At 41.9% G+C, this 19,247-nt stretch overlaps 1 protein-coding gene across 5 annotated transcripts in view; it reads left to right on the top strand.

Annotated features, from left to right (window-relative positions):
- PDCD6IP (programmed cell death 6 interacting protein) overlaps positions 1 to 19,247 on the top strand; it is a 50,840-nt gene that overhangs the window by 8,082 nt on the left and 23,511 nt on the right. For 3 of the 5 annotated variants that reach the window (XM_077811081.1, XM_077811079.1, XM_077811083.1), the window contains exons 3-10: positions 1,477 to 1,546; positions 3,949 to 4,076; positions 7,481 to 7,634; positions 10,047 to 10,147; positions 11,093 to 11,224; positions 11,835 to 12,057; positions 16,361 to 16,484; positions 18,103 to 18,280. In XM_077811081.1, coding sequence (XP_077667207.1) covers positions 1,477 to 1,546; positions 3,949 to 4,076; positions 7,481 to 7,634; positions 10,047 to 10,147; positions 11,093 to 11,224; positions 11,835 to 12,057; positions 16,361 to 16,484; positions 18,103 to 18,280 — 1,110 coding nt within the window. The remainder of the gene's footprint in view (positions 1 to 1,476; positions 1,547 to 3,948; positions 4,077 to 7,480; positions 7,635 to 10,046; positions 10,148 to 11,092; positions 11,225 to 11,834; positions 12,058 to 16,360; positions 16,485 to 18,102; positions 18,281 to 19,247) is intronic. The other 2 variants (XM_077811082.1, XM_077811080.1) reach the window with 1 other exon arrangement.

Here is a 19,247-nt window from a genome sequence, read left to right as displayed (position 1 = left end):
GCACCTCCATTAGGACTAAGGCTTCCTACTTGGCCTTTCCTGGGATGGAATCCCATGGTTCTCTCTCTTTTAGACTGGGTACTAGGATATAGGCCCTATGTACTGACTCTGCTTTCCTGGCAGGTCCAACTAGATACAGGTACCAGTAGAGTTGGCAACCCTCCAGGATTGGCCGGGAGTCTCCTGGAATCGGCATTGATATCCCAGTGGCTATTGAAAGCAATCCAGGAGATTTTAATAGGATATTTTAAGAAAATGAAATTGTCCTGTTGCGGGGGGGGGAATCTCCCAGAATAGCTTCAGTCAGAGCTGGCAGCCAGTGGTGGTTCTTTGTGGGAGTCTGACCAGTTGTGAATAGGGATCCAAACAACAATCCTTCCTATAACAAAGTATTTTTTGTTCTTAACAGTAGGAACAAAACATTAACATAAGAAAAAAGGATTTATTAAAACAACAAAAGGTCGAGACACAGGTCTCTTACACTCAGACTCCTAGGCAGGCCTAGTTTGCCCCAGGCCCCTAACCTCTGAGTGTCTGCATCTCAGTCTCCTAACTCTCTCTCCCCCTGCTGTTGAGGGAGTGTCCTTTTAAAATCCAGATAGTTTTAGTTTTCTTTTCCTTGATCTTGGATCTGCTTCGCAAAACCAGTTTGAGTGCAGGAGAGTTTCAGAAGTGGAAATTCAAAGTGAATGGCTCTTGTGTTTGTTTGCTGGGAAGCGTGTATCAGGATTCACACATACACATTCCTTCCTGGGTGCATTTCCAAACAATCCTACTATTGAGTTAAATCAGTGTATGCACGCATAAGCAGCACAATCATCCAGGCAAGATATGATATTCATAAATTATTGTAGAGCATCTTCAAATCCATCACAGGTCTTTAAATAAAAAGAAAAGTCAGTGTACTTTACTTTGGAGAATGGTTAGGTTTCCTTGTAGCTTTGGAAATTTCTCACATTGGCACTCTCGCTCTCCTGCTGGTAATAGCTCATCTTTAAGTGATCACTCTTGTTACAGTGTGTATGGTAACACCCATTGTTTCATGTTCTCTATGTATATAAATCTCCCCACTGTATTTTCCACTGAATGCATCCGATGAAGTGAGCTGTAGCTCACGAAAGCTTATGCTCACATAAATTCGTTAGTCTCTTAAGGTGCCACAAGTCCTCCTTTTCTTTCTTCAGGGGAAGGAGGTTCTGCCCTGTCATTCACAGGTATAATTCTGCTTCCAAAATGTGAGCATTAAAACCTGTTGTGAGAATCTGTGAACCTTGCTTATTGAAGAAATTTTTGTAAGCTCCGATAGAAAGTTGAGTAGGAAAATGTATAAGTGAAACTTAAGACTGTCTTAAGGTTCATAGAATTTTTATAACATTGCTAAACATTATAATGCTTTAATTAGAATGAAACAGATAAAACTGTGTGCTGGATGTCTTTCTAAAATGAAATGCAGTGCATTCTCCTTCCCTTTTTCAGATCTGTGTGACCTTTACATGGAAAGATGCCTTTGATAAAGGGTCGCTTTTTGGAGGATCTGTCAAACTTGGTAGGTAATTCTAATAATGAATTTTGAAAATATTCATATATTGATGGTGTCCTGCTTTTCAACATCTCCATTTCTCACGGTGGCTGTTCCAGTGAGTCCAGGCACTAGAACTCCCCTTGGAGATTTTATCCCTTTGGAGCTATGCAACTAGCAGGTGTTTGCAGCAATGCAGGACAGTCTTTTCAAAACAAGGCAGCTTTTATTAACTGATTGGAATACAGTATTTTGGGGGTCCTTTTTTCATTCAAAAAAAAAAAAAAAGCCAAGCTTGTATGTGTTACCATGTTGGCAGCACTACCTTCCTCTCTGGCCCCCACTATCCAGGATTGTGTGTCTGCAGTGGGCAGCAGAATACTTTTTACAGCTCCTGACACATCAGTTCTTTGTTTCAAGCTCTACTTTTGCTTTTTTCCTGTGTTCTGCTGGCCAAGGGAGGTAGTTGTTGAAAGTTGTCTGGCGGTTGGCCCTCCACTTTTTCTTCGAGGTAATTCAGTGTGTTGACAGTTCTTGGGGGTCCATTCTTACCAACCCAGATGTATGTACATGACCAACACCCATCTTTTATTCCCCTGTCCTAGAGAAGAATTTAAACCCTTCAGTCCTAGAAGGTCATATTACAAAAGTGAAACCAAGTCACACATTTTTTCATAAAATACAAAAGTTTTCCCCATTCCACTTGGCATTACGTGCAGTCACTGTGTTCAGCTGGATTAATAAGACTGACTTCCTCTCTTCCTCAGTATGTTACTTTTGGTTTATTACTGAAGCCCTACAGATGCATTTATTACAGTACTTCTCACTGTTAGGGGTGTCCTGGTGGGCCATACTTCACCAGTTGATGGAGAGGAAACATTTAAATCTCGTGGTCACTACTAGAAGGGAGGGGAAGAAAGGAACAGTATACTCCCTCCTGCCGCTGCGTTGTTCTAACCTTATCACTTTGGATCTCTCTTCCCCTTTCCTTTCTCTTCTCCGTCCTGCCCCAGTTTATAAAATGTTCTATTGTGTGGGAAAGGGAAAGTCTTGTTCAGAGCAGAGAAGAGCGCAGTGCAAGTGGGTGGGAGAAAGCACTTCCAGCAGCAGTGAGTTTACCCTATCTCACATCACAAAGCAGCAGCATATGACTAATAACTTCTCCAAGGCTACTAATGGGCTTGGCTGCTTCATATTCAGAGCCAAGTGTTTCCCAATGTGTGGATTAGGTACATCCTCTTGGGCTGTGAAGAATTGCTGGGGGTTGGACAGGCCTCTCAGTTCTCCAGAGTGAAGGTTTAATTTAAATAAGGATGTGTCTACCCTGCGGCTGGGAGGTACAATACCCAACTCCGATGACTGACTCATGAGTGGCCATACTGAGTCAGACCAATGGTCCATCCAGTCAGGCATCTTGCATTGGCCACTGTCAGAGACCAGATATTTCAGAGGAAATGAATAGAACAAGGCAATTTGGAGTGATGTGTCCCATCATCCAGTCCCAGCCACTCACAGTTCGAGATTAGGAACGCCTGGGGCGTGGTGTCCCTCATGCTAGTTTTGCTCAAACTAATGCACTAAAAAAAGGCAGCGTAGATATTGTGACACAAGCAGCATCTCAAGCTAGCTGTCCAAGTACAAACTCATCAACCCTCTGGGTCAGAGCTCAGGTGGCCAGCCCAAGCCTCTGCCTGCGCTGCAATGTCCACATTGCCATTTTTATCATTCTAGCTCAAGCAAAGCTAGTGCGAGTAACTGTCTGTGCTGAGAATCATACCTCTCAGCTGCAGTGTAGACATACCCTAAGTCTCTAGCTGTTATGGTTGTAAAGAGAATCTAGACAACATGAAACCAGTGCAACTAATGCAAAGAGATCTGCCAGAATTTGCAGTGATCGTGAAACAATAGCTCTTAGGTCTGAAATGCTCCATTCATTTCAGTAGGTGCTAACTTAAATGTCAGTGATGATAGTTTAAATGTTTGACTATTTCACTGATTGTTTAAAGCATCCAAGAGGAAGTATCATGCACAGCTACACAATCTACTCTTAAGCAACTGCTCACTTTGAGCAGGACTTCAACAGTAATGCATGCTGGAACTGAAGATTTGTGACTTCATTTTTCCTAATGGTGGGCTTATCTTTCAAAAGTTGGGGAAATGCTGTGCTAGATGCAAGATTCAGCCTTCTCTGGATAAACAAGGACTCTTATTCCATTGTGGTTCTCTTTAACATGCAGGATCAGAGTGATTTGAGTGTTAAAAGTTCCATACAGTTGCTTCCTTAGTTTCTTGTTTGAAACTACTGGTGGTGTCTCCAAATTTGGAAGGTCCTTACCCTCTTTAAGTGTTGGCCTTCTTGTCTTTAGGAGGGCAAAATGCTGAAGCTTATTTTCCGTACAGAATGCTCACTCTGGCTTTTTTGGTTTCAGCTCTGGCGAGTTTGGGATATGAGAAGACTTGCGTTTTGTTCAACTGTGGATCATTAGCTAGTCAGATTGCATCAGAGCAGAATCTGGATAATGATGAAGGATTGAAAACTGCTGCTAAACATTATCAGGTGTGAAAGTCTCTCTGTACTGACTCAAAACATTGTAACTATAAATGTTTAAAATTAAAAATATCCAGGTAAGAAAAAAATATCTTAACCTCCCATTAAGAAAAGCTTGAAACTGTTGACCTCTGTCTGAATACCAGAACTGTAATTGGCCAAACTCAGAACACCCCAAATAAACATCTTCTATTTTAACCTGTAAACATGACTCTACCCCACCCCCAGTCCCTGCCTTTCATTAAATGGTCTGTTGAGCAGCTGATATTTACTCCTTTTTTTTTTAAAGTATGATTTAATGCTATGTTGAATAAGTTACGTTTGCAAGTTCCTTGAGAATCCTAAATAGATGGCAAACTATCTTTGTGTTTGCTGAAGCCTTTGAACTATATTGGCTATGTCCTTAGTAATAAGTTCTTCAAAATCTGTAAATTGAGTTTGTCACATCTCCCCTCTCCAAAATTAGGAGTCCAAAGAAATCTGGTTATTGCAACAATGTTTAATTCCCCACCACATCCAGAACTTTGAATCTGTAGTAGTATTTTTGAGGACTTGCTTTTACTGTTATGAAAATATATGGGCCATCTCAAGTGTTCTGTCAAAATACTGGGTTTGCTGGCTGTGGTAAGAGAATTCTTTATTAAACTTTGCCTGGTTTTGGGTCAAACAAGGAAGTTTGGGATATTGGAGGATATCTTCAGCAAAAATACAGTGTTGCTTCCAGCTAGGGTCAGCCTTAGAATGTTTTGTAACACAGTAATGACCTGTCAAAGGGCTGGAACTGTAGGTGGTGAATTATAATAGAAAGCTGAGGTGGGGCATAAAAATGGTGTCTGGGAAGCAAGGGCTAAGAAAAATGTAGTTTTGTGTTCTCCAACATCTTAAAATACCAATTTACTGCCCATTTTAAAAAAAAAATTCTCCTAAAAGTATAACAGCTGTAAAAAAACATTAGATTTTTCATAACTTGTTTCGTCAGTTATTCTTAGTTCAGACAGCCCTTTTTTGGGAGGTATGGAGTGATAACAGAGTATAGTCATCAGTATTTCAAAGGAGTGCAACTCTGATTTTGAAGTTTATTTGTAGTACCATTGCTAAGGTGTCAGCCAGATATCGGGGCCCCATTTGTGAAAACACAGCAGACAGTTGCAATTCCAAAGAGCTTGTTCTCTAAGAAGATAAAACCATTCTAAGGGTGGAAGAAGGAAGAGATGCACAGAGATGGAGGCATGACTTGTCCAGAGTCACTCAGTAGGTCCCTGACCAATTTGGGGCTATAGAACCCCAATATCTAGAATTCCACACTGCCTCTAGACTGAGAAGTGCCTTCTCTAATGTGCATGAGGAATACTTAAAGTAACATGAGAGAGGTGACAACTGGTCTGAAAGTTTGTATATAAATTCTGAAGAATTTTAATGTTGGAAAGCAGCAGGCAAAACATTAACTACTCAGTACTCCTGTCTTCTATAGCTGTATTGTCAGTACAAAAAAAATTGTGTAATATCACTTAAACTGTATTTCTCAAGATCTTTATCATAATGTGGAAAGCATAGGCAACTTTTCTGAAACTCATGTCAAACATACACAGCTTTCTCTAGATGTGCATGTATTGTGGATGATGTACACAGACAAAAGGTATATGCTGTTTTGTCAACCTATACTTAAGACAATGAACTTGTACTGAAATTGATATATACATGTTCAATAGTTTGTAAATAGTTAACCTGGCAATTGAATCACCTCAGCAACAAAAAACAAACAAACAAAAAAAAAACCTTGCAGCCACTTCAATTTGTCTATTACCATGATTACGGATAGCATATATCTTCTGGGTCTTAACTGGTCTTATTCATAGAATCATTTTAAGAGACAATAGATTCAGAAAAGTCTGTTTAGGTAACCCAGTTTTAACGTTATTTGTATTTTGGAACTCTTCTCCCCAGACTGTTGTTGATACTTCTAACAGAGTTAATCCATTAATTTCCATGCTTCCTTCCCTGCCTCTTCAGTATTTACATGCATCTGTCTCTTATTATACCACCTCATTTCCTTTCTGATGGTAGCCCTCTAGGTAATTTTTCAGTCATGGTTTATTATACCATGCTGCTGTAATGCAAACTCAGTTATGTACAACCATGAGAACCTTTCGTTTTTACTGCTTATTTCATATATCTCTAGCATTGCTGTAAGGCCACCTTAATTCCATGTCAGTAGTTTCATTTAGAAGCGTTGACTTTGCGGTGTCAGAACAGACCAATAGTCCATTTACACCAGCATCCTATTTGATCATGACCAGATGCTTCAGAGGAAGTTATTCATGTCCATAGAATGCCCATAACTATGGAATACAATACCATGACAGCAAACTTTTACCTTTATAACCTGCACCTGGAGGTTGAATAGTCTGTGTCTTCGCCAGTATCTCCATGCTCTTAATATAATTCATATTAATCCTAACTTTCCTCTTCATTTGACTTAGGCCTGGTCTACTCTACAGCGTTAGTTCGACATAGGGCAGCCTACGTTGACCTAATTATGGCAGTATACACTCTATAGCCTTGCTTCTGCCGCTGTAAGTGGCCAGCTACACTGACATAACTTTACTTCCACGAGAGGCATAGGGTTTATGTCTGTGTAGTTAAGGCGACACAGTGTCCCTTTAGACATTGCATTACTTATATCTATTGGCTGTCATTCTTGTCAATTTCATGGCTGCTGCCCAGGCACTTGGCTCCCTGGTCCACGCCGGGCGCACCTGTGCTTCTGGTGAGAAGTGACGAGTAGAGAGCCAGGGATGGCTGGGGTGGGAACCTGGGCTCCCGGCAGGGGGATTGATGCCTGGTGTCCAGTCAGCTGCCACATTCCTAGTGAGGAGCCGAGAAGCCCGTTGCGTCTGCTCTGTTGCTGGCAGGGAGCTCAGCTGCTGGTGAAGAGCTGCCCATGGAGCTGAGAGCCCTGTCTCTCAGCCCTTCCCCCCCACCCCCTGCCCCTCTTAAGTTGGTGGAAGCACTCCTGGTGGTGATGCACACCATCAACAGAAGAAGGGCAGTGTGGACATGAACCACCGCAATAATTACAGCGGTGTAAGTCAACCCAACATAGGTTGACTTAAGTTTATAATGTAGACATACCCTCAGTTGAGTCCATTATATCTTCCATATTTATATACTCTTCTCCTTTATAGCTTTGGTTTATATCCTCTCAGTCAGCCTTGTTCAGCTGTCTTAGTACAGGTGGGATCTCAAGAGTTAACACCCATATTCTAAATTTTGTCCTTTCTGGCCTCTACATTGCTGCTAACTATAAAAGTAAGCTTGTTTCTCTGACATCTGTTTGTGCTGTCCCTTTTCTGTAAGCACAAGTTTGTTTGAAATACAGAAAGAATAATGTGTTCACTTTTGTTTTGGTTCAGTTTGCTAGTGGTGCCTTCCAACACATTAAAGACACGGTCTTGTCTGCATTGAATAGAGAGCCTACAGTGGACATCTCTCCAGATACAGTTGGAACCCTTAGTCTTATTATGTTGGCTCAAGCTCAAGAGGTTTTTTTCTTAAAAGCAACAAGAGGTATAACTTTACATTTTACAAATGTACTTAAGTGTTCTTCGCAACTTCCACAAATGTTTTGATTTTTGACTTATTAATTTGATAAATGAAGTTTAGTATTATGTGGGCTTTTCAGGACTTCCTCATTCATCCCTGAACTGTTCTTTTCACAGTAATGGAAATACTGATTGTGTGAAAACTTAACATTTCTCTTTAATTCTTCCTCCTTCTGATACCCCTTGTCATAGTGAATATCAGTTGTCAGGTTGTGATTTTTATCAAGGAAAATTAAATTGAAAAACAGAATTCAAGTCATCCAGTAATCTAGTAAATAGTGCTCCATGCCACATGCAAAACCTTGGATAGATTTCCAGCATGAACATGGTCACTTCTCAGGCAGCATGCTCAGTCCTGGTAAGACTCAGGAAGAGAAAGAAGGGATGATGAAATGGTACATCTCACTTCTCAAAATGCTTCAGTGCCCTGAATCTACAGGAATGACGTTGTGCTAGCTTTTTTTTTAAAAAATTGGATATTGCAGAGAGGCAGAGTTGAAGGAAAACAACTAATAACATCTTATGAGATACTGAAAATAATGTAAGTATCAGCTAGTAAACTGCAAAACTAAGTTTTTATAACATCTGTCAGGAATGTTCAAATGAAGAATTTACAGTGTTAAAGTATGTTGCTAGAGCAGACTCTGCTCACGTTGGGTCTGCAGCACTTCCTTGCAGTGAGAAGCGGGGTGACCAGAATGGTGCTTCCCAAAAATAAGTAGGGATGCCTCTCAGTCTTGCTACACTCATGACTACTGACCGTATAACCTAGGGGTCTTGGGTGCATTGTGTAGAATACACCCAAAAACTTACCAGTACATTCTTCACTAACGGTGAACAAATAATTTATTTTTTCAGTATGGGGGCCGAAATGGGGGGGGGAGAGAATAATTGGTTTGAACCCAAACTGAATTTTTGGGTTTTCCTCTTGCTGAAACAAAAACTAAGTTCTGAGTCAAACAAAAAGTTTTGAAACTACTAAATCCTTTTTGGTTTTGGGTCATCAGGTGTTAAATTTTTTTTTGGGTGTCCTAAATTTCAAATCACAATGTGTTTCAAAAGTAAAAGTTGAAACAAAATGCTGTTGCAAAATGGTCTCTTTGCCAAATACAGCCTGTGAAAATATGCATATTTTTGTGCAATTTAATGTTTTCCCCCCAAAATTTTTCCCACCTATATTCCTGACCCACGTTTGAACCAAAATGTTCATGTATAATCTTCATCCTGATCACAGGCAGCGACAAATCACATTGGGATTTGTAGGTCTTGGTGAGACTGACTTTCTTCCTGAGAAATCTGGTTTACAGGCATGGATTCCTTTCTGACCTCTGTACAGTAAAGATGTTGTCTTTCATGGTAGTCAGAGCGTTTGTCGGCAACCTCATACATAAAGGAGATTTTAACAAAGAACTGTCTGAAAAGTATCCAAGATGCATCATCATAATTTAAGCAATCATTCTTTCTATTATCAAAAAAAGAAAAGGAGTACTTGTGGCACCTTAGTGACTAACAAATTTATTTGAGCATAAGCTTTCGTGAGCTACAGCTCACTTCATCAAATGCAGTCAATGGAAAATACAGTGGGGAGATTTATATACATAGAGAACATGAACCAATGGGTGTTCTCACACACTGTAATGAGAGTGATCGCTTAAGATGAGCTATTACCAGCAGGAGAGCGGGGATGGAGGGGGGAAACCTTTTGTAGTGATAGTTAAGGTGGGCATTTCCAGCAGTTGATAAGAACGTCTGAGGAATGGGGGGGGGGGGGAATAGTTTTACTTTGTGTAATGACCGATCCACTCCCAGTCTCTATTCAAGCCTAAGTTAATTGTATCCAGTTTCTATTATGTGCTTTCTCTAAAAGAAAGCGACAAAGTGAGTGACATAGTAGCTTTTTATTGGACCCTCTTCTGTTGGTGAGAGACAAGTTGGTCCAATAAAAGATATTACCTCACCCACCTTGTGTCTCTAATATTCTGGGACTGATAAAGCTATAACTGCACTGCATACAACATTGGTTCAAATAGATGTTCTAGCTAAATAATCTCATTAGAAGACCTCTGTGTAGCATTCACTTCCATCACAGCACTAAATGGAATTTAAACTAGCAATATTGCCTCTTTCAATTGCGATTTTAAACTTATTTGAATATTCTGAACTTGAAAACTTGGTCCGGAGCATGTCTACTTAATCATATTCATAGCAATGCCCCTTCTGTCCCTAGTGGACGTTGCTATGAAGCATTTTATTGTCAGAGCTGCACTGCCACTACATCCTGTGAGTGTGAATGTGCAGAGTCCTTCCGGAGCTCCAGTTACAGGTAAGTAACCTTTCCTTTCATGATATTAATGTTTTTTGTTTTTTTTAATTCCAGATAAAATGAAAGATGCTATCATAGCTAAACTGGCTAATCAAGCTGCAGATTATTATGGTGATGCTTTCAAACAGTGTCAATATAAGGACACTTTGCCCAAGGTTAGTAATGCTAATAAAAAAATACAAAATACACTAACATAACTTTAGTTCAGAGTATTATATTCTATAAATATCTCTAAAATGGTTTCTCAAGCATTTTTATGATCACACTTTTGTAGCAAGAGGGGGGGAAAAAACCCTGGGAATTCTTGAGTAACTGTAAGACTCCAGGAAAAAAACTTTCCAGTTCAAGTATTGTCAGCTGTCAGAAGCACACTTCAGTTTTCATTGAAAGCTAATCACTTTAGTATTAAAATAATTCTATTTTGAAATACTATTTTATTAAACTGTTACTTTGGGTTAGCTTGTGACAGCGTATTTAGGGATGGCTTGTTTAACATCTTACTAAATTTGTTTTTCAAACTAATGCTTTCTAATGGGGTTTAAAAGAACTATTATTTTTGTGGGTCTACTGATAATTTAAGTACTCTTGGGTCACTGTAAATGAAAACTTATTGCAGTGTTTTCTGCTGGATAATTGTTTTCTTATCCTTATTAATGGTCATTGGGGGAAAAAGTAGATGTTGAAGTGATAGTTCTACATCTAAAGTATGCTGGCTTGGTTAATGAAGTGGTCTAAATATTCTTTCATACTTTTTGAAAGTACTTTGTCTTGGGATCTTTGGTGTCCTCTCTACTATTCTTGCTAATGCATATTTGAATTTCTAATCTTTGTAAAGTAAATGTTGTGACTTCATGGCTTTAATTAAATGAAGTGCAATCCCCAAATCAACATTAAACAATTGAAATAATTTTACCAGAGCAATATTTTTATTTTGACTGAATTCAACCCATGCAGTCACATGTCTCTAACATTTACTTCTAATGTTTTAACCTATCTAAACCATTAATTGGGTGATTCTAATTTCCTTTTCTTCTTCCTTTTCCTTCCTGCATCCCATGTTGTCTGTGGTGGTTTATGTGGTTGGACTTTCCCCTGGTCAGTATTTTTATTTCCAGGAGGTGTTTCCTGTTCTGGCTGCAAAGCACTGCATTATGCAGGCCAATGCAGAGTATCACCAGTCTATCCTGGCAAAGCAGCAGAAGAAATTTGGTGAAGAAATTGGGAGACTACAGGTGGGTTGGGGCAGAACTCTTAAGAAATGTAGGAAGACTTTTTTTTTTTTTTTTAATTTCTACCTATGACAAATCTAATATACTCTGAGTTGCAAAACTCAGATAGTTAAGATTGACAGGTTTCCTAAAAAAAACCCCAAACCCCACACATTAAATACTTCTTGAAAAGTTCTTGGAATTTCTATATTGGAATGGTGAGAAATGTCTGTATTCCAAAGTATATGTTTCAGTCAGATCTTTGGAAGTTTTTTTCACGCCCCTGAACAAGAAAGTTGCAGCGCTGTAAAGTGGCAGTGTAGACAAGGCCTTAGTATAAACTGCAGAGGATTCATGATCCCAGTAATGACAGAACTGTATATAAGGTCAGTGAGTTTATTGCAAGGACTAATTGTGCTGATCCTTCTCAAAACCCTTCGACGGGGACATTCCCTTAGTAGGCAGGGAGCTGCTAATGCTGAATCCTATGCCTTTGCAGTAACCTTAGTTGGCTAACTAAGACAATTGGCTGTTTTCTTATATATTGTTTGTGTTAAAGACATGGAGTACTGCTGGGAAGAGGGCTCGGTGGAGAGACTATTTGAGTTGTAATTGTGTGTATTTTGATTTTTAGCATGCATCAGACTTGGTAAAAACAGTGGCATCTCGTTATGATGAATACATAAACGTAAAAGATTTGTCTGACAAAATCAACCGCGCTCTTACAGCTGCGAAGAAGGACAATGACTTCATTTATCATGACCGGGTTCCTGACTTGAAAGATCTAGATCCCATTGGCAAAGCCAGTCTTGTGAAATCTACCTCAGTTGTTGTCCCTATCAGCCAGAAGTTCACTGGTAAGCAAAATATTCAGAGAAGATTTAGAGGTGAAATGTATCTTACCTGTATATCATATTAATATGGGCTCCAAAGTTCAACCGTAGCTCTAAGTGATTTAGATGTACAATATTAAAGTTAATGTTCATTTTCCATTAGTGGTTTTTTTTTCAAGTGCTTGCTTATGTTGATTCCATTCTAGATGTGTGCTTGTCCACATGCACAGTTGTCAGATTTTTGCCTTAGCGGGTATCCGTAGGGTCGGCGGTGGAGCCCTCTTTAGTGCTGCGTTAATGCGTTGGTATATTAGGCACTGCCAACCCTATGCCCTCTCAGTTCCTTCTTACTGCCCATGACGGTTGGTTGGAGTGCCTTGTCTTGCATCGCAAGAAGGTTAGGGGTTCTAACAGTCCACTGTTCTGTCTCCTTTGTTGTTAGTTGATACATACTTAGTTACTCCTTAGTTGGAGTAGTTGTTTAGGAGTTAAGAGTCCTGGCTGGGACTTAAACTCTGAGCGGGGCATAGCCTGTTCTTCAGGCTTTAAGCCGTGTTAATTGTGCAGCTGGTCAATGCCCATTAGTGACCCCCAGGAGAGCTGTTTAAAGTGTTTGGGGGAATCCCACAGAAAGGACAAGTGCAGGATCTGCAAAAACTTTCACCCTTGAAATTAGAAGGAGCGAGTTATCCGCTTGAGGGCTCTCCTTATGGAGGCTGTGCTTTGTCCTATCTCGGAGCCCTCTCGATTGGACTCCACACCTGGTATGTCAGCATGCAGCACACCACCAGCACCAGAACCCTCCCGGTACCGTTCCACCTCCCCAGTGCTGAAGAAGTGGTCGAAGTCAATGGGCCCGGTGGCACTGCAGAAAAAGGGTACGTCGGGCAAAAGACCTGTGTCAAGCCATGTGCCCACACTGAAGCTCCTTGGGCGTACCACTAGAGTCAGAAGTCCTAGTCCAGCTAGGGATCTGACTCATGGGAGTGGTAGGGGGTACTGTCCCCAGTAGGATCATCTGTGCCTCAAGCAGGCCAACCAGCACTGCAGACACAAAGCCAAGCAACAGACCCCACCAAGGCTCCAGCATCTACGGGCAAGCCGGTTATGGGACCGCCCCCTAAAACAGCAGAGCGTACCCGATCTCCAGACCACAGGTGTTGGTCTCCATCACTGCGGCCTTGGTCCCTGATTAGAAGACACAGGTCCCTGATGCCAAGGTCTTCACCTACAAGGCATGGGATACCTGAGTTGCGACGCTGATCCCCGTACCCATGGTACCGTCTGGCCTCCCGCCAAAGTTCACCACAGCGCAGATCACCATCTCCTAGGTGGTCTCCCAGGCGTCAGTTCTGCCCCAGTGCAGGATCGTTCCTGGTCACAGCACCAGTCTCCGGCTCCCTGGTACAAACTTTGGGCAAGAACCAGTCCTGTCCTTCTCCTTACTGGTTGCTGATGAGCATCATTCAGCAGACTTGGGTATCTACAGCTCCTCCCTGGTCACCAAAAAGGCAATGGTCCAAGCTTGAAGGGGAGTTCAGCCCTTCGCCTATAAAAGGCAAATAGCCACCGGCCTCTGAGACTGGGGTGGCTTCTGCAGCAGCGGTGTGGAGGCAGGGTCAATGGCCCACTCAGTGGCAGTACTGGAACCCTTGGAGTTTACCTGTTTTGCTGGTCCTGTGCTCCCACCATTCCTCCCAGGTAGCATCGGACAAGCTGCCCTGGCATGGCCGGCATCCAAGTTGGAGCACGGTGCCGAAACCCACGCCGGGCAACACAGCAGGCCCTGATGCCCAAGGAGCTGTCCCCAGTGAGCAAGGGGAAGACGCCCCTCCCCCTGTTGTGCAGGATCTTGATTGTCTCTGGATGAAGTGGTGGCAGGCCCCTTGCAAACAAGCATCTCCCTTGACAACTTCAAGGAGCACAAGGCCAGGCTCAAGGAGGACTTGGAGGTCAAGGAGCTAGCGGAGGAGTCCAACCTCTTTAATGTTGTTCCCTCCTCCACCTCGGCCCAGGTCACAGGGCCCATCCACCCAGGGGTCCTTAAAATTGCCAAGTCTGTGTGGTAAACACCCTCCTCCATTCTGCCTACCTCTAAAAGGCAGAAGAGAAGTACTGAGTCCCTGCAAAGGGGTTTGAGTACCTGTCACACTCCAGCGGGATCCCTGGTCGTGTCCACCATCAGTGAAAAGGCCAGGCAGGGCTAGGTGAGCAGCACACCGAAAAATAGATGCCAAGAGGCTGGACTTGTTTGGCAGGAAAATTTATTTGGCCAGCCTGCAATTTTGGGTGTCTAACCAACAGGCCCTGCTAGGCAGGTACAACTTCAACCTGTGGAACTCTATCAGCAAGTTTTTAAGGAGGGCCTCCCACAGTACTGTGGCCAGGAGTTTGCCGCCTTGGTGGACAAGGGCAAAACAGTGGTGAGAGACTCCCTCCAGATGGCCTCGGATGCTACGGACTTGGCGGCCAGGATAGTCGCCTCTGTGGTGGCCATGAGGCGCTGTCCTTTGGGCTGTCCCCAGAGATGCAGACTACCCTTCAGGACCTTCCATTTGAGGGACCAAGGCTCTTTTCAGAGCTGACTGTTGCACAGCTCCATGGTCTTAAACACTTCTTCATTCCTTGGGCCTTCACACCACTCAGCAGGCTAGAAAGCCTTTCTGTCCACCTTCATCAAGGCCCTGGGTTGTCCCTGGTACAGCTCCTACAGAAAGAAGGACCGAGACAAAGGATTTAAACTGCATCACCCTTCATCTTCCCATTCCTCCACCTAGCCTGGTTCTTCCAGCGGCCAAGAAAGCCAGAAGCAGGCGTCTTGAGGACAGCGCCTCAGTCACTTTTCATGATCCACTCCCCTGCTCTTTCCTCAATCACCTGCACCCCTTCCAGTGAGCTTGGTTGTGGCTGATCTCGGACCGTTGGGTGCTTGACAGATCTTCAGGCTACACCCTGTAGTTTGTGGCCAACCCTCCCTTCCACCCCCCCCCTTTGCACATCAGGGGCCCCATTCTATCATGGGACCTGAATCTTGTGCTGTCACAGCTCACAGGACCCCCCCCTTTGAGCCTCTGGCTTCCTGCTTTCTCCTATCCTGAAAGGTTGCATTCCTAGTTGCAATAATATCCGCCCGCCCGGTCTCCGAGATTAGGGTGCTTACCTCGGAACCACCCTATACAGTCTTCTACAAAGACAAGTTGACACAATTGTTCGTTGTGGTGGCCGACAGGATGAAAAGTTGTCCAGTGTCTGCTCAAATTTCTTCTTGGATCACTGCCTGCATTCGCTGCTGTTACGATCAGGCAAAGATGCCACTTCTGGTGATTGTAACTGCCCATTCAACTAGGACGCAAGCCTCCTTAGCAGCTTTCCTAGCCCAAGTGCCTATCCAGGATGTCCGTCCACACGTTCACGTCCCATTATGCACTTACGCAACAGGCCCGGGATGATTCTGGTTTTGGTAGAGCAGTACTGCAAGCTGGTAGACTGTGAACTCCGAGCCCATCTCTGAGGATACTGCTTGTGAGTCTCCTAGAATGGAATCGACATGAGCAAGCACTTGAACGAAAAGGTAGGTAATTGCTTTTTCTAACTGTTCAAGATTCATTGCTTGTGTCCATTTCATTACCTGCCCTCCTACCCCTCTTGTCAGAATTGCTGGCAAGAAGGAACTGAGAGGGCGTAGGATCGGTAGCGCCTAATATACCAGTGCATGAGCGTGGCACTCAAAGGTGCAACAGCCAACCCTATGGATACCGCTAAGGCAAAAATCTCCGACTGTGCACGTGGGCGCGCACACCTAGAATGGAATGGACATGAGCAATACATCTCTAAGAACAACAGTTAAGCAAAGGTTGTATTGTGCCTTAAGCCATTGGTTTTAGTGTCAAAAAGATTACTGACAGGCCGCTGTAAAGGGTAAATCTGCAATTTCAATTTAGTTATTCAAATCTGTGCTAGTTCTATCTCAAAATGTTTGAATGAAGCACAATCTGGTCTCTGAAGGAGTTTTGTTGAAGAGCTCTTATACAGATTTAACTAGAAGACAGCCCCTACTGTTAATCTTACAGCTTGCCGAACACAATATGTTGAAATCCTATACAATCCTCTATCATGAGTCTTAAGTGATAAATCTGAAGTTGCAAGTTTTGAATGTTGGTACCAGGCCTATGGAGATGTTAACTTTCCTCAGTGGTATTTCCCACTCAGTTTAGAAACTTGGATTTGTGAAATTTCTCTAAGGATACAGCAAAAGATATAAAGAAGCTGCATGTTTTTTGGTCACCTTTATAGTTGCATTAAAATAATTATACTGCGTTAATCACAGATTTGTTTGAGAAGATGGTTCCTTTGGCAGTGCAGCAGTCTCTGAGCCTCTACAACCAGAGAAAGGCAGACTTGGTAAATAGATCCATAGCCCAGATGAGAGAAGCCACCAATCTGGCAAATGGGTGAGTATTGGTTATTCAGACTTCTAATCTTTTACAAAACATTTTTTAATTATGTCTGTCTGTCTGTAATAATCAAAATCTTACTTTTATCCACTTCAGTGAAGATTTATTTAAGTATTTTGTTCAGATTTTTTAAATCTCTGGTTTAGACAAAAATTAGGTGATGGAGGGGAATATGTGAATACTAATTTAAAATAAAGTTCCAGTCATGCAAAGTTATTAATCACTTCTAATTTCTGTTGGCTCAGCACTTCGCAGTAAGCATCTGACAGGACTGGGCCAGTAAATACTGTAATAGTTAGACTTCTTCTGTTGTAGGAGGTAAACCAGGTTGCCACTCAATAGGGCTTGGAAATTTTACCAGATACCTAATAGTCAGAGTACTAAAATCCCATTAGCCACATATGGATACAAAAAGATTGAGGGCTCCACTGTTTTAGGGGCAACATCCAGGTGTGAAGCCACTTCCTTCCCCTCCTAAGCTTCTGGGAAATGGAAGGTTACTGAGTTTCTGCCATAGTGCTGTCCTTACATTCTGTTTGTGAGCACCATTGATTTTGTATTTGTCTTGTTAGTAGGTGTCTTGTAAACTGAAGCCCCCACCCACAACCTGTGGCTGTTAAGAGGAACATTCTCTCTCTCTCTCTCTCTCTCTCTCTCATCCTTGTCACCTCAAAGACTCCTAGTGGCAGCTCTGTACTATATGGCTTGGCTGAAGAGGGATATAGCAGTAGGGACACCTTAATTTTTGCATTAACCAGAGAACCACTTTTTCTGATTGCTGCAAGGTGGGAGTCTCCAATACATTATCCCTTTCCCAAATCTGTGTTTGGTAAACCTCCCCATTAAATAGTTCCAATGTGTCTGTCTCTGCTTCTGTTTTCCAGAGCAAAGTTGAAGTGAAATTGACCTAATTCTTTAGTCTCCCTACTTCCTGCAGGCATCTGAATCACAGTAGTGATTGGCAAGCACTCTGCAGTAGTTTGGCAAAACTATGAGAAGCATCAGAGTCATTAGCATTTTTTCTCTGCAGACATAAGAAAAGAGCAGTTTTACATTTAACTCATGGTTTTAAAGGCTTTCTTCGTGAACAAAGCATGAGACTAAAGATTTCATTTTTTTTAAAATTAAACTTAGGTTCTTAGAGGCTGATGTTGCTTGCTCAGGAAAAGTCCCTACTATTCCCCTGCATAAATTAATATTTCAAGCCCTTGAATATTGTTTCAAGGCATTGAAACAAGAATTTGCCTTAAAAAGTAAATATAAGTTAAATATAAAGCCAAGGTTCTGGATGAAAGTAGATAAACAGTTTGTGTTCAAAACTGTTGTATATTGCTTAAAATGGCTTTATAAGCACTAAAATACAAAGGAAAAATGATAGACAAGTTAAGTTACCTTTTTAAAAATGTTAAAACTATTGCTTTTTTGGGTAAGTATGTTCTTTGAATAATCTTTAAACTTTTCCAGTTTTTAAATTGTTATCCAAGATTACATTATGCTCCTGTTTCCTTTATTTTCTTGTTCTTATGGCCTGTTTAATTTGGATACCAAAATTATTCTTTTGATGCTGTGATTTTTGTGGTGTACTAATTGTAATGCAATACGTGGACCTTCTCAGAGTATTGGCTTCTCTCAATCTGCCTGCTGCCATTGAAGATGTGTCTGGTGATAGTGTTCCTCAGTCTATTCTGCAGAAGTCTAAGTCTGTTGTTGAACAGGGAGGCATCCAGACCATTGATCAGCTGATCAAAGATCTACCAGAACTGCTACAGAGAAACAGAGAGATCTTAGATGAAGTAAGCTTGGAAACAACTGAAATAGTCTTTAAAATGTGCAACTTTATGAATCTAACTCAGCTTCTTTAAATAGTAAAGCGTGCATGTTCTAACAGTTAAAAAAAATTAACTTGCATTTGTCTAAAGTAATTTGTCACTTTAGTGACATGATAAAAGCGCTTGATTTTGTGAAGGTTTTAGCTGTTAAGTGTGAAGTCCAAAGATGTGCTTGGAGGTTGGTAGACACTTTATCTGCAATTGTCCTGTGTCAAGGTGATATTGTCTTGACAGATTTTTTTTCAGTTTGAGATTATGGTGGGGAGGGAAACTGGTAAAAGTAAGAACATGATTCCTATTATAGTCACTACTACTGCTACTTCAAGTAGTGTCTCTATGGGTGCTCCATTCTAGGGGCTCTTGCACCCAGTGTGCCTCAGATCGGAGATTTTAGGTAGCTGTGTCTGTTCAACCCCACGCATGCTCGCCCCAGAGCCTCATGCCCTGCACCAAGGGTATATAGAGCTGCGTGGGCAAACCACCCTCATTCCTTCTCAGCTGCCTCAGCCTGAGACAGAACCTCAGAGTCAAAGGTGAGCTTAACTCAACTGTATTTTTCCTGATTCTTAAAGCGTTAGCTCTTAGTTTCCTTTGTTAGCTAGCTATAGTAATTCTTACCGTTTAAAAAAAAAAAAATCTTTAGAAATTTTTTTACTTATGTTTTTAGCATAAGGACCATTGTCCCTTCACCTATTTTTCTGTGTTTCTTCGCCTCAGGGGAACTGAAATTCTGGGAGGGTCTTCCCAGTTCTCCTGGGTTTAAACATTGCCTTTTTGCCAAGAGGCTATCCTGGTCCATGATGGATACTCCTAGTGTGTCCACTGCCTTATGGAGTCGCACTTCCCTACAAAGTGTAATTTCTGCCTGAAATTAAAGTTGAGGACAAGAAAGAACTGGGAACTTAAACTATGCCGTTTTATGATGGAGGGT

Source organism: Eretmochelys imbricata, chromosome 2 (genome assembly GCF_965152235.1).
Source record: "Eretmochelys imbricata isolate rEreImb1 chromosome 2, rEreImb1.hap1, whole genome shotgun sequence".
Classification (NCBI taxonomy): domain Eukaryota; kingdom Metazoa; phylum Chordata; order Testudines; family Cheloniidae; genus Eretmochelys; species Eretmochelys imbricata.
Note: the sequence above shows the minus strand (reverse complement) of the source record. Positions and strands in the feature narration are given on the sequence as shown.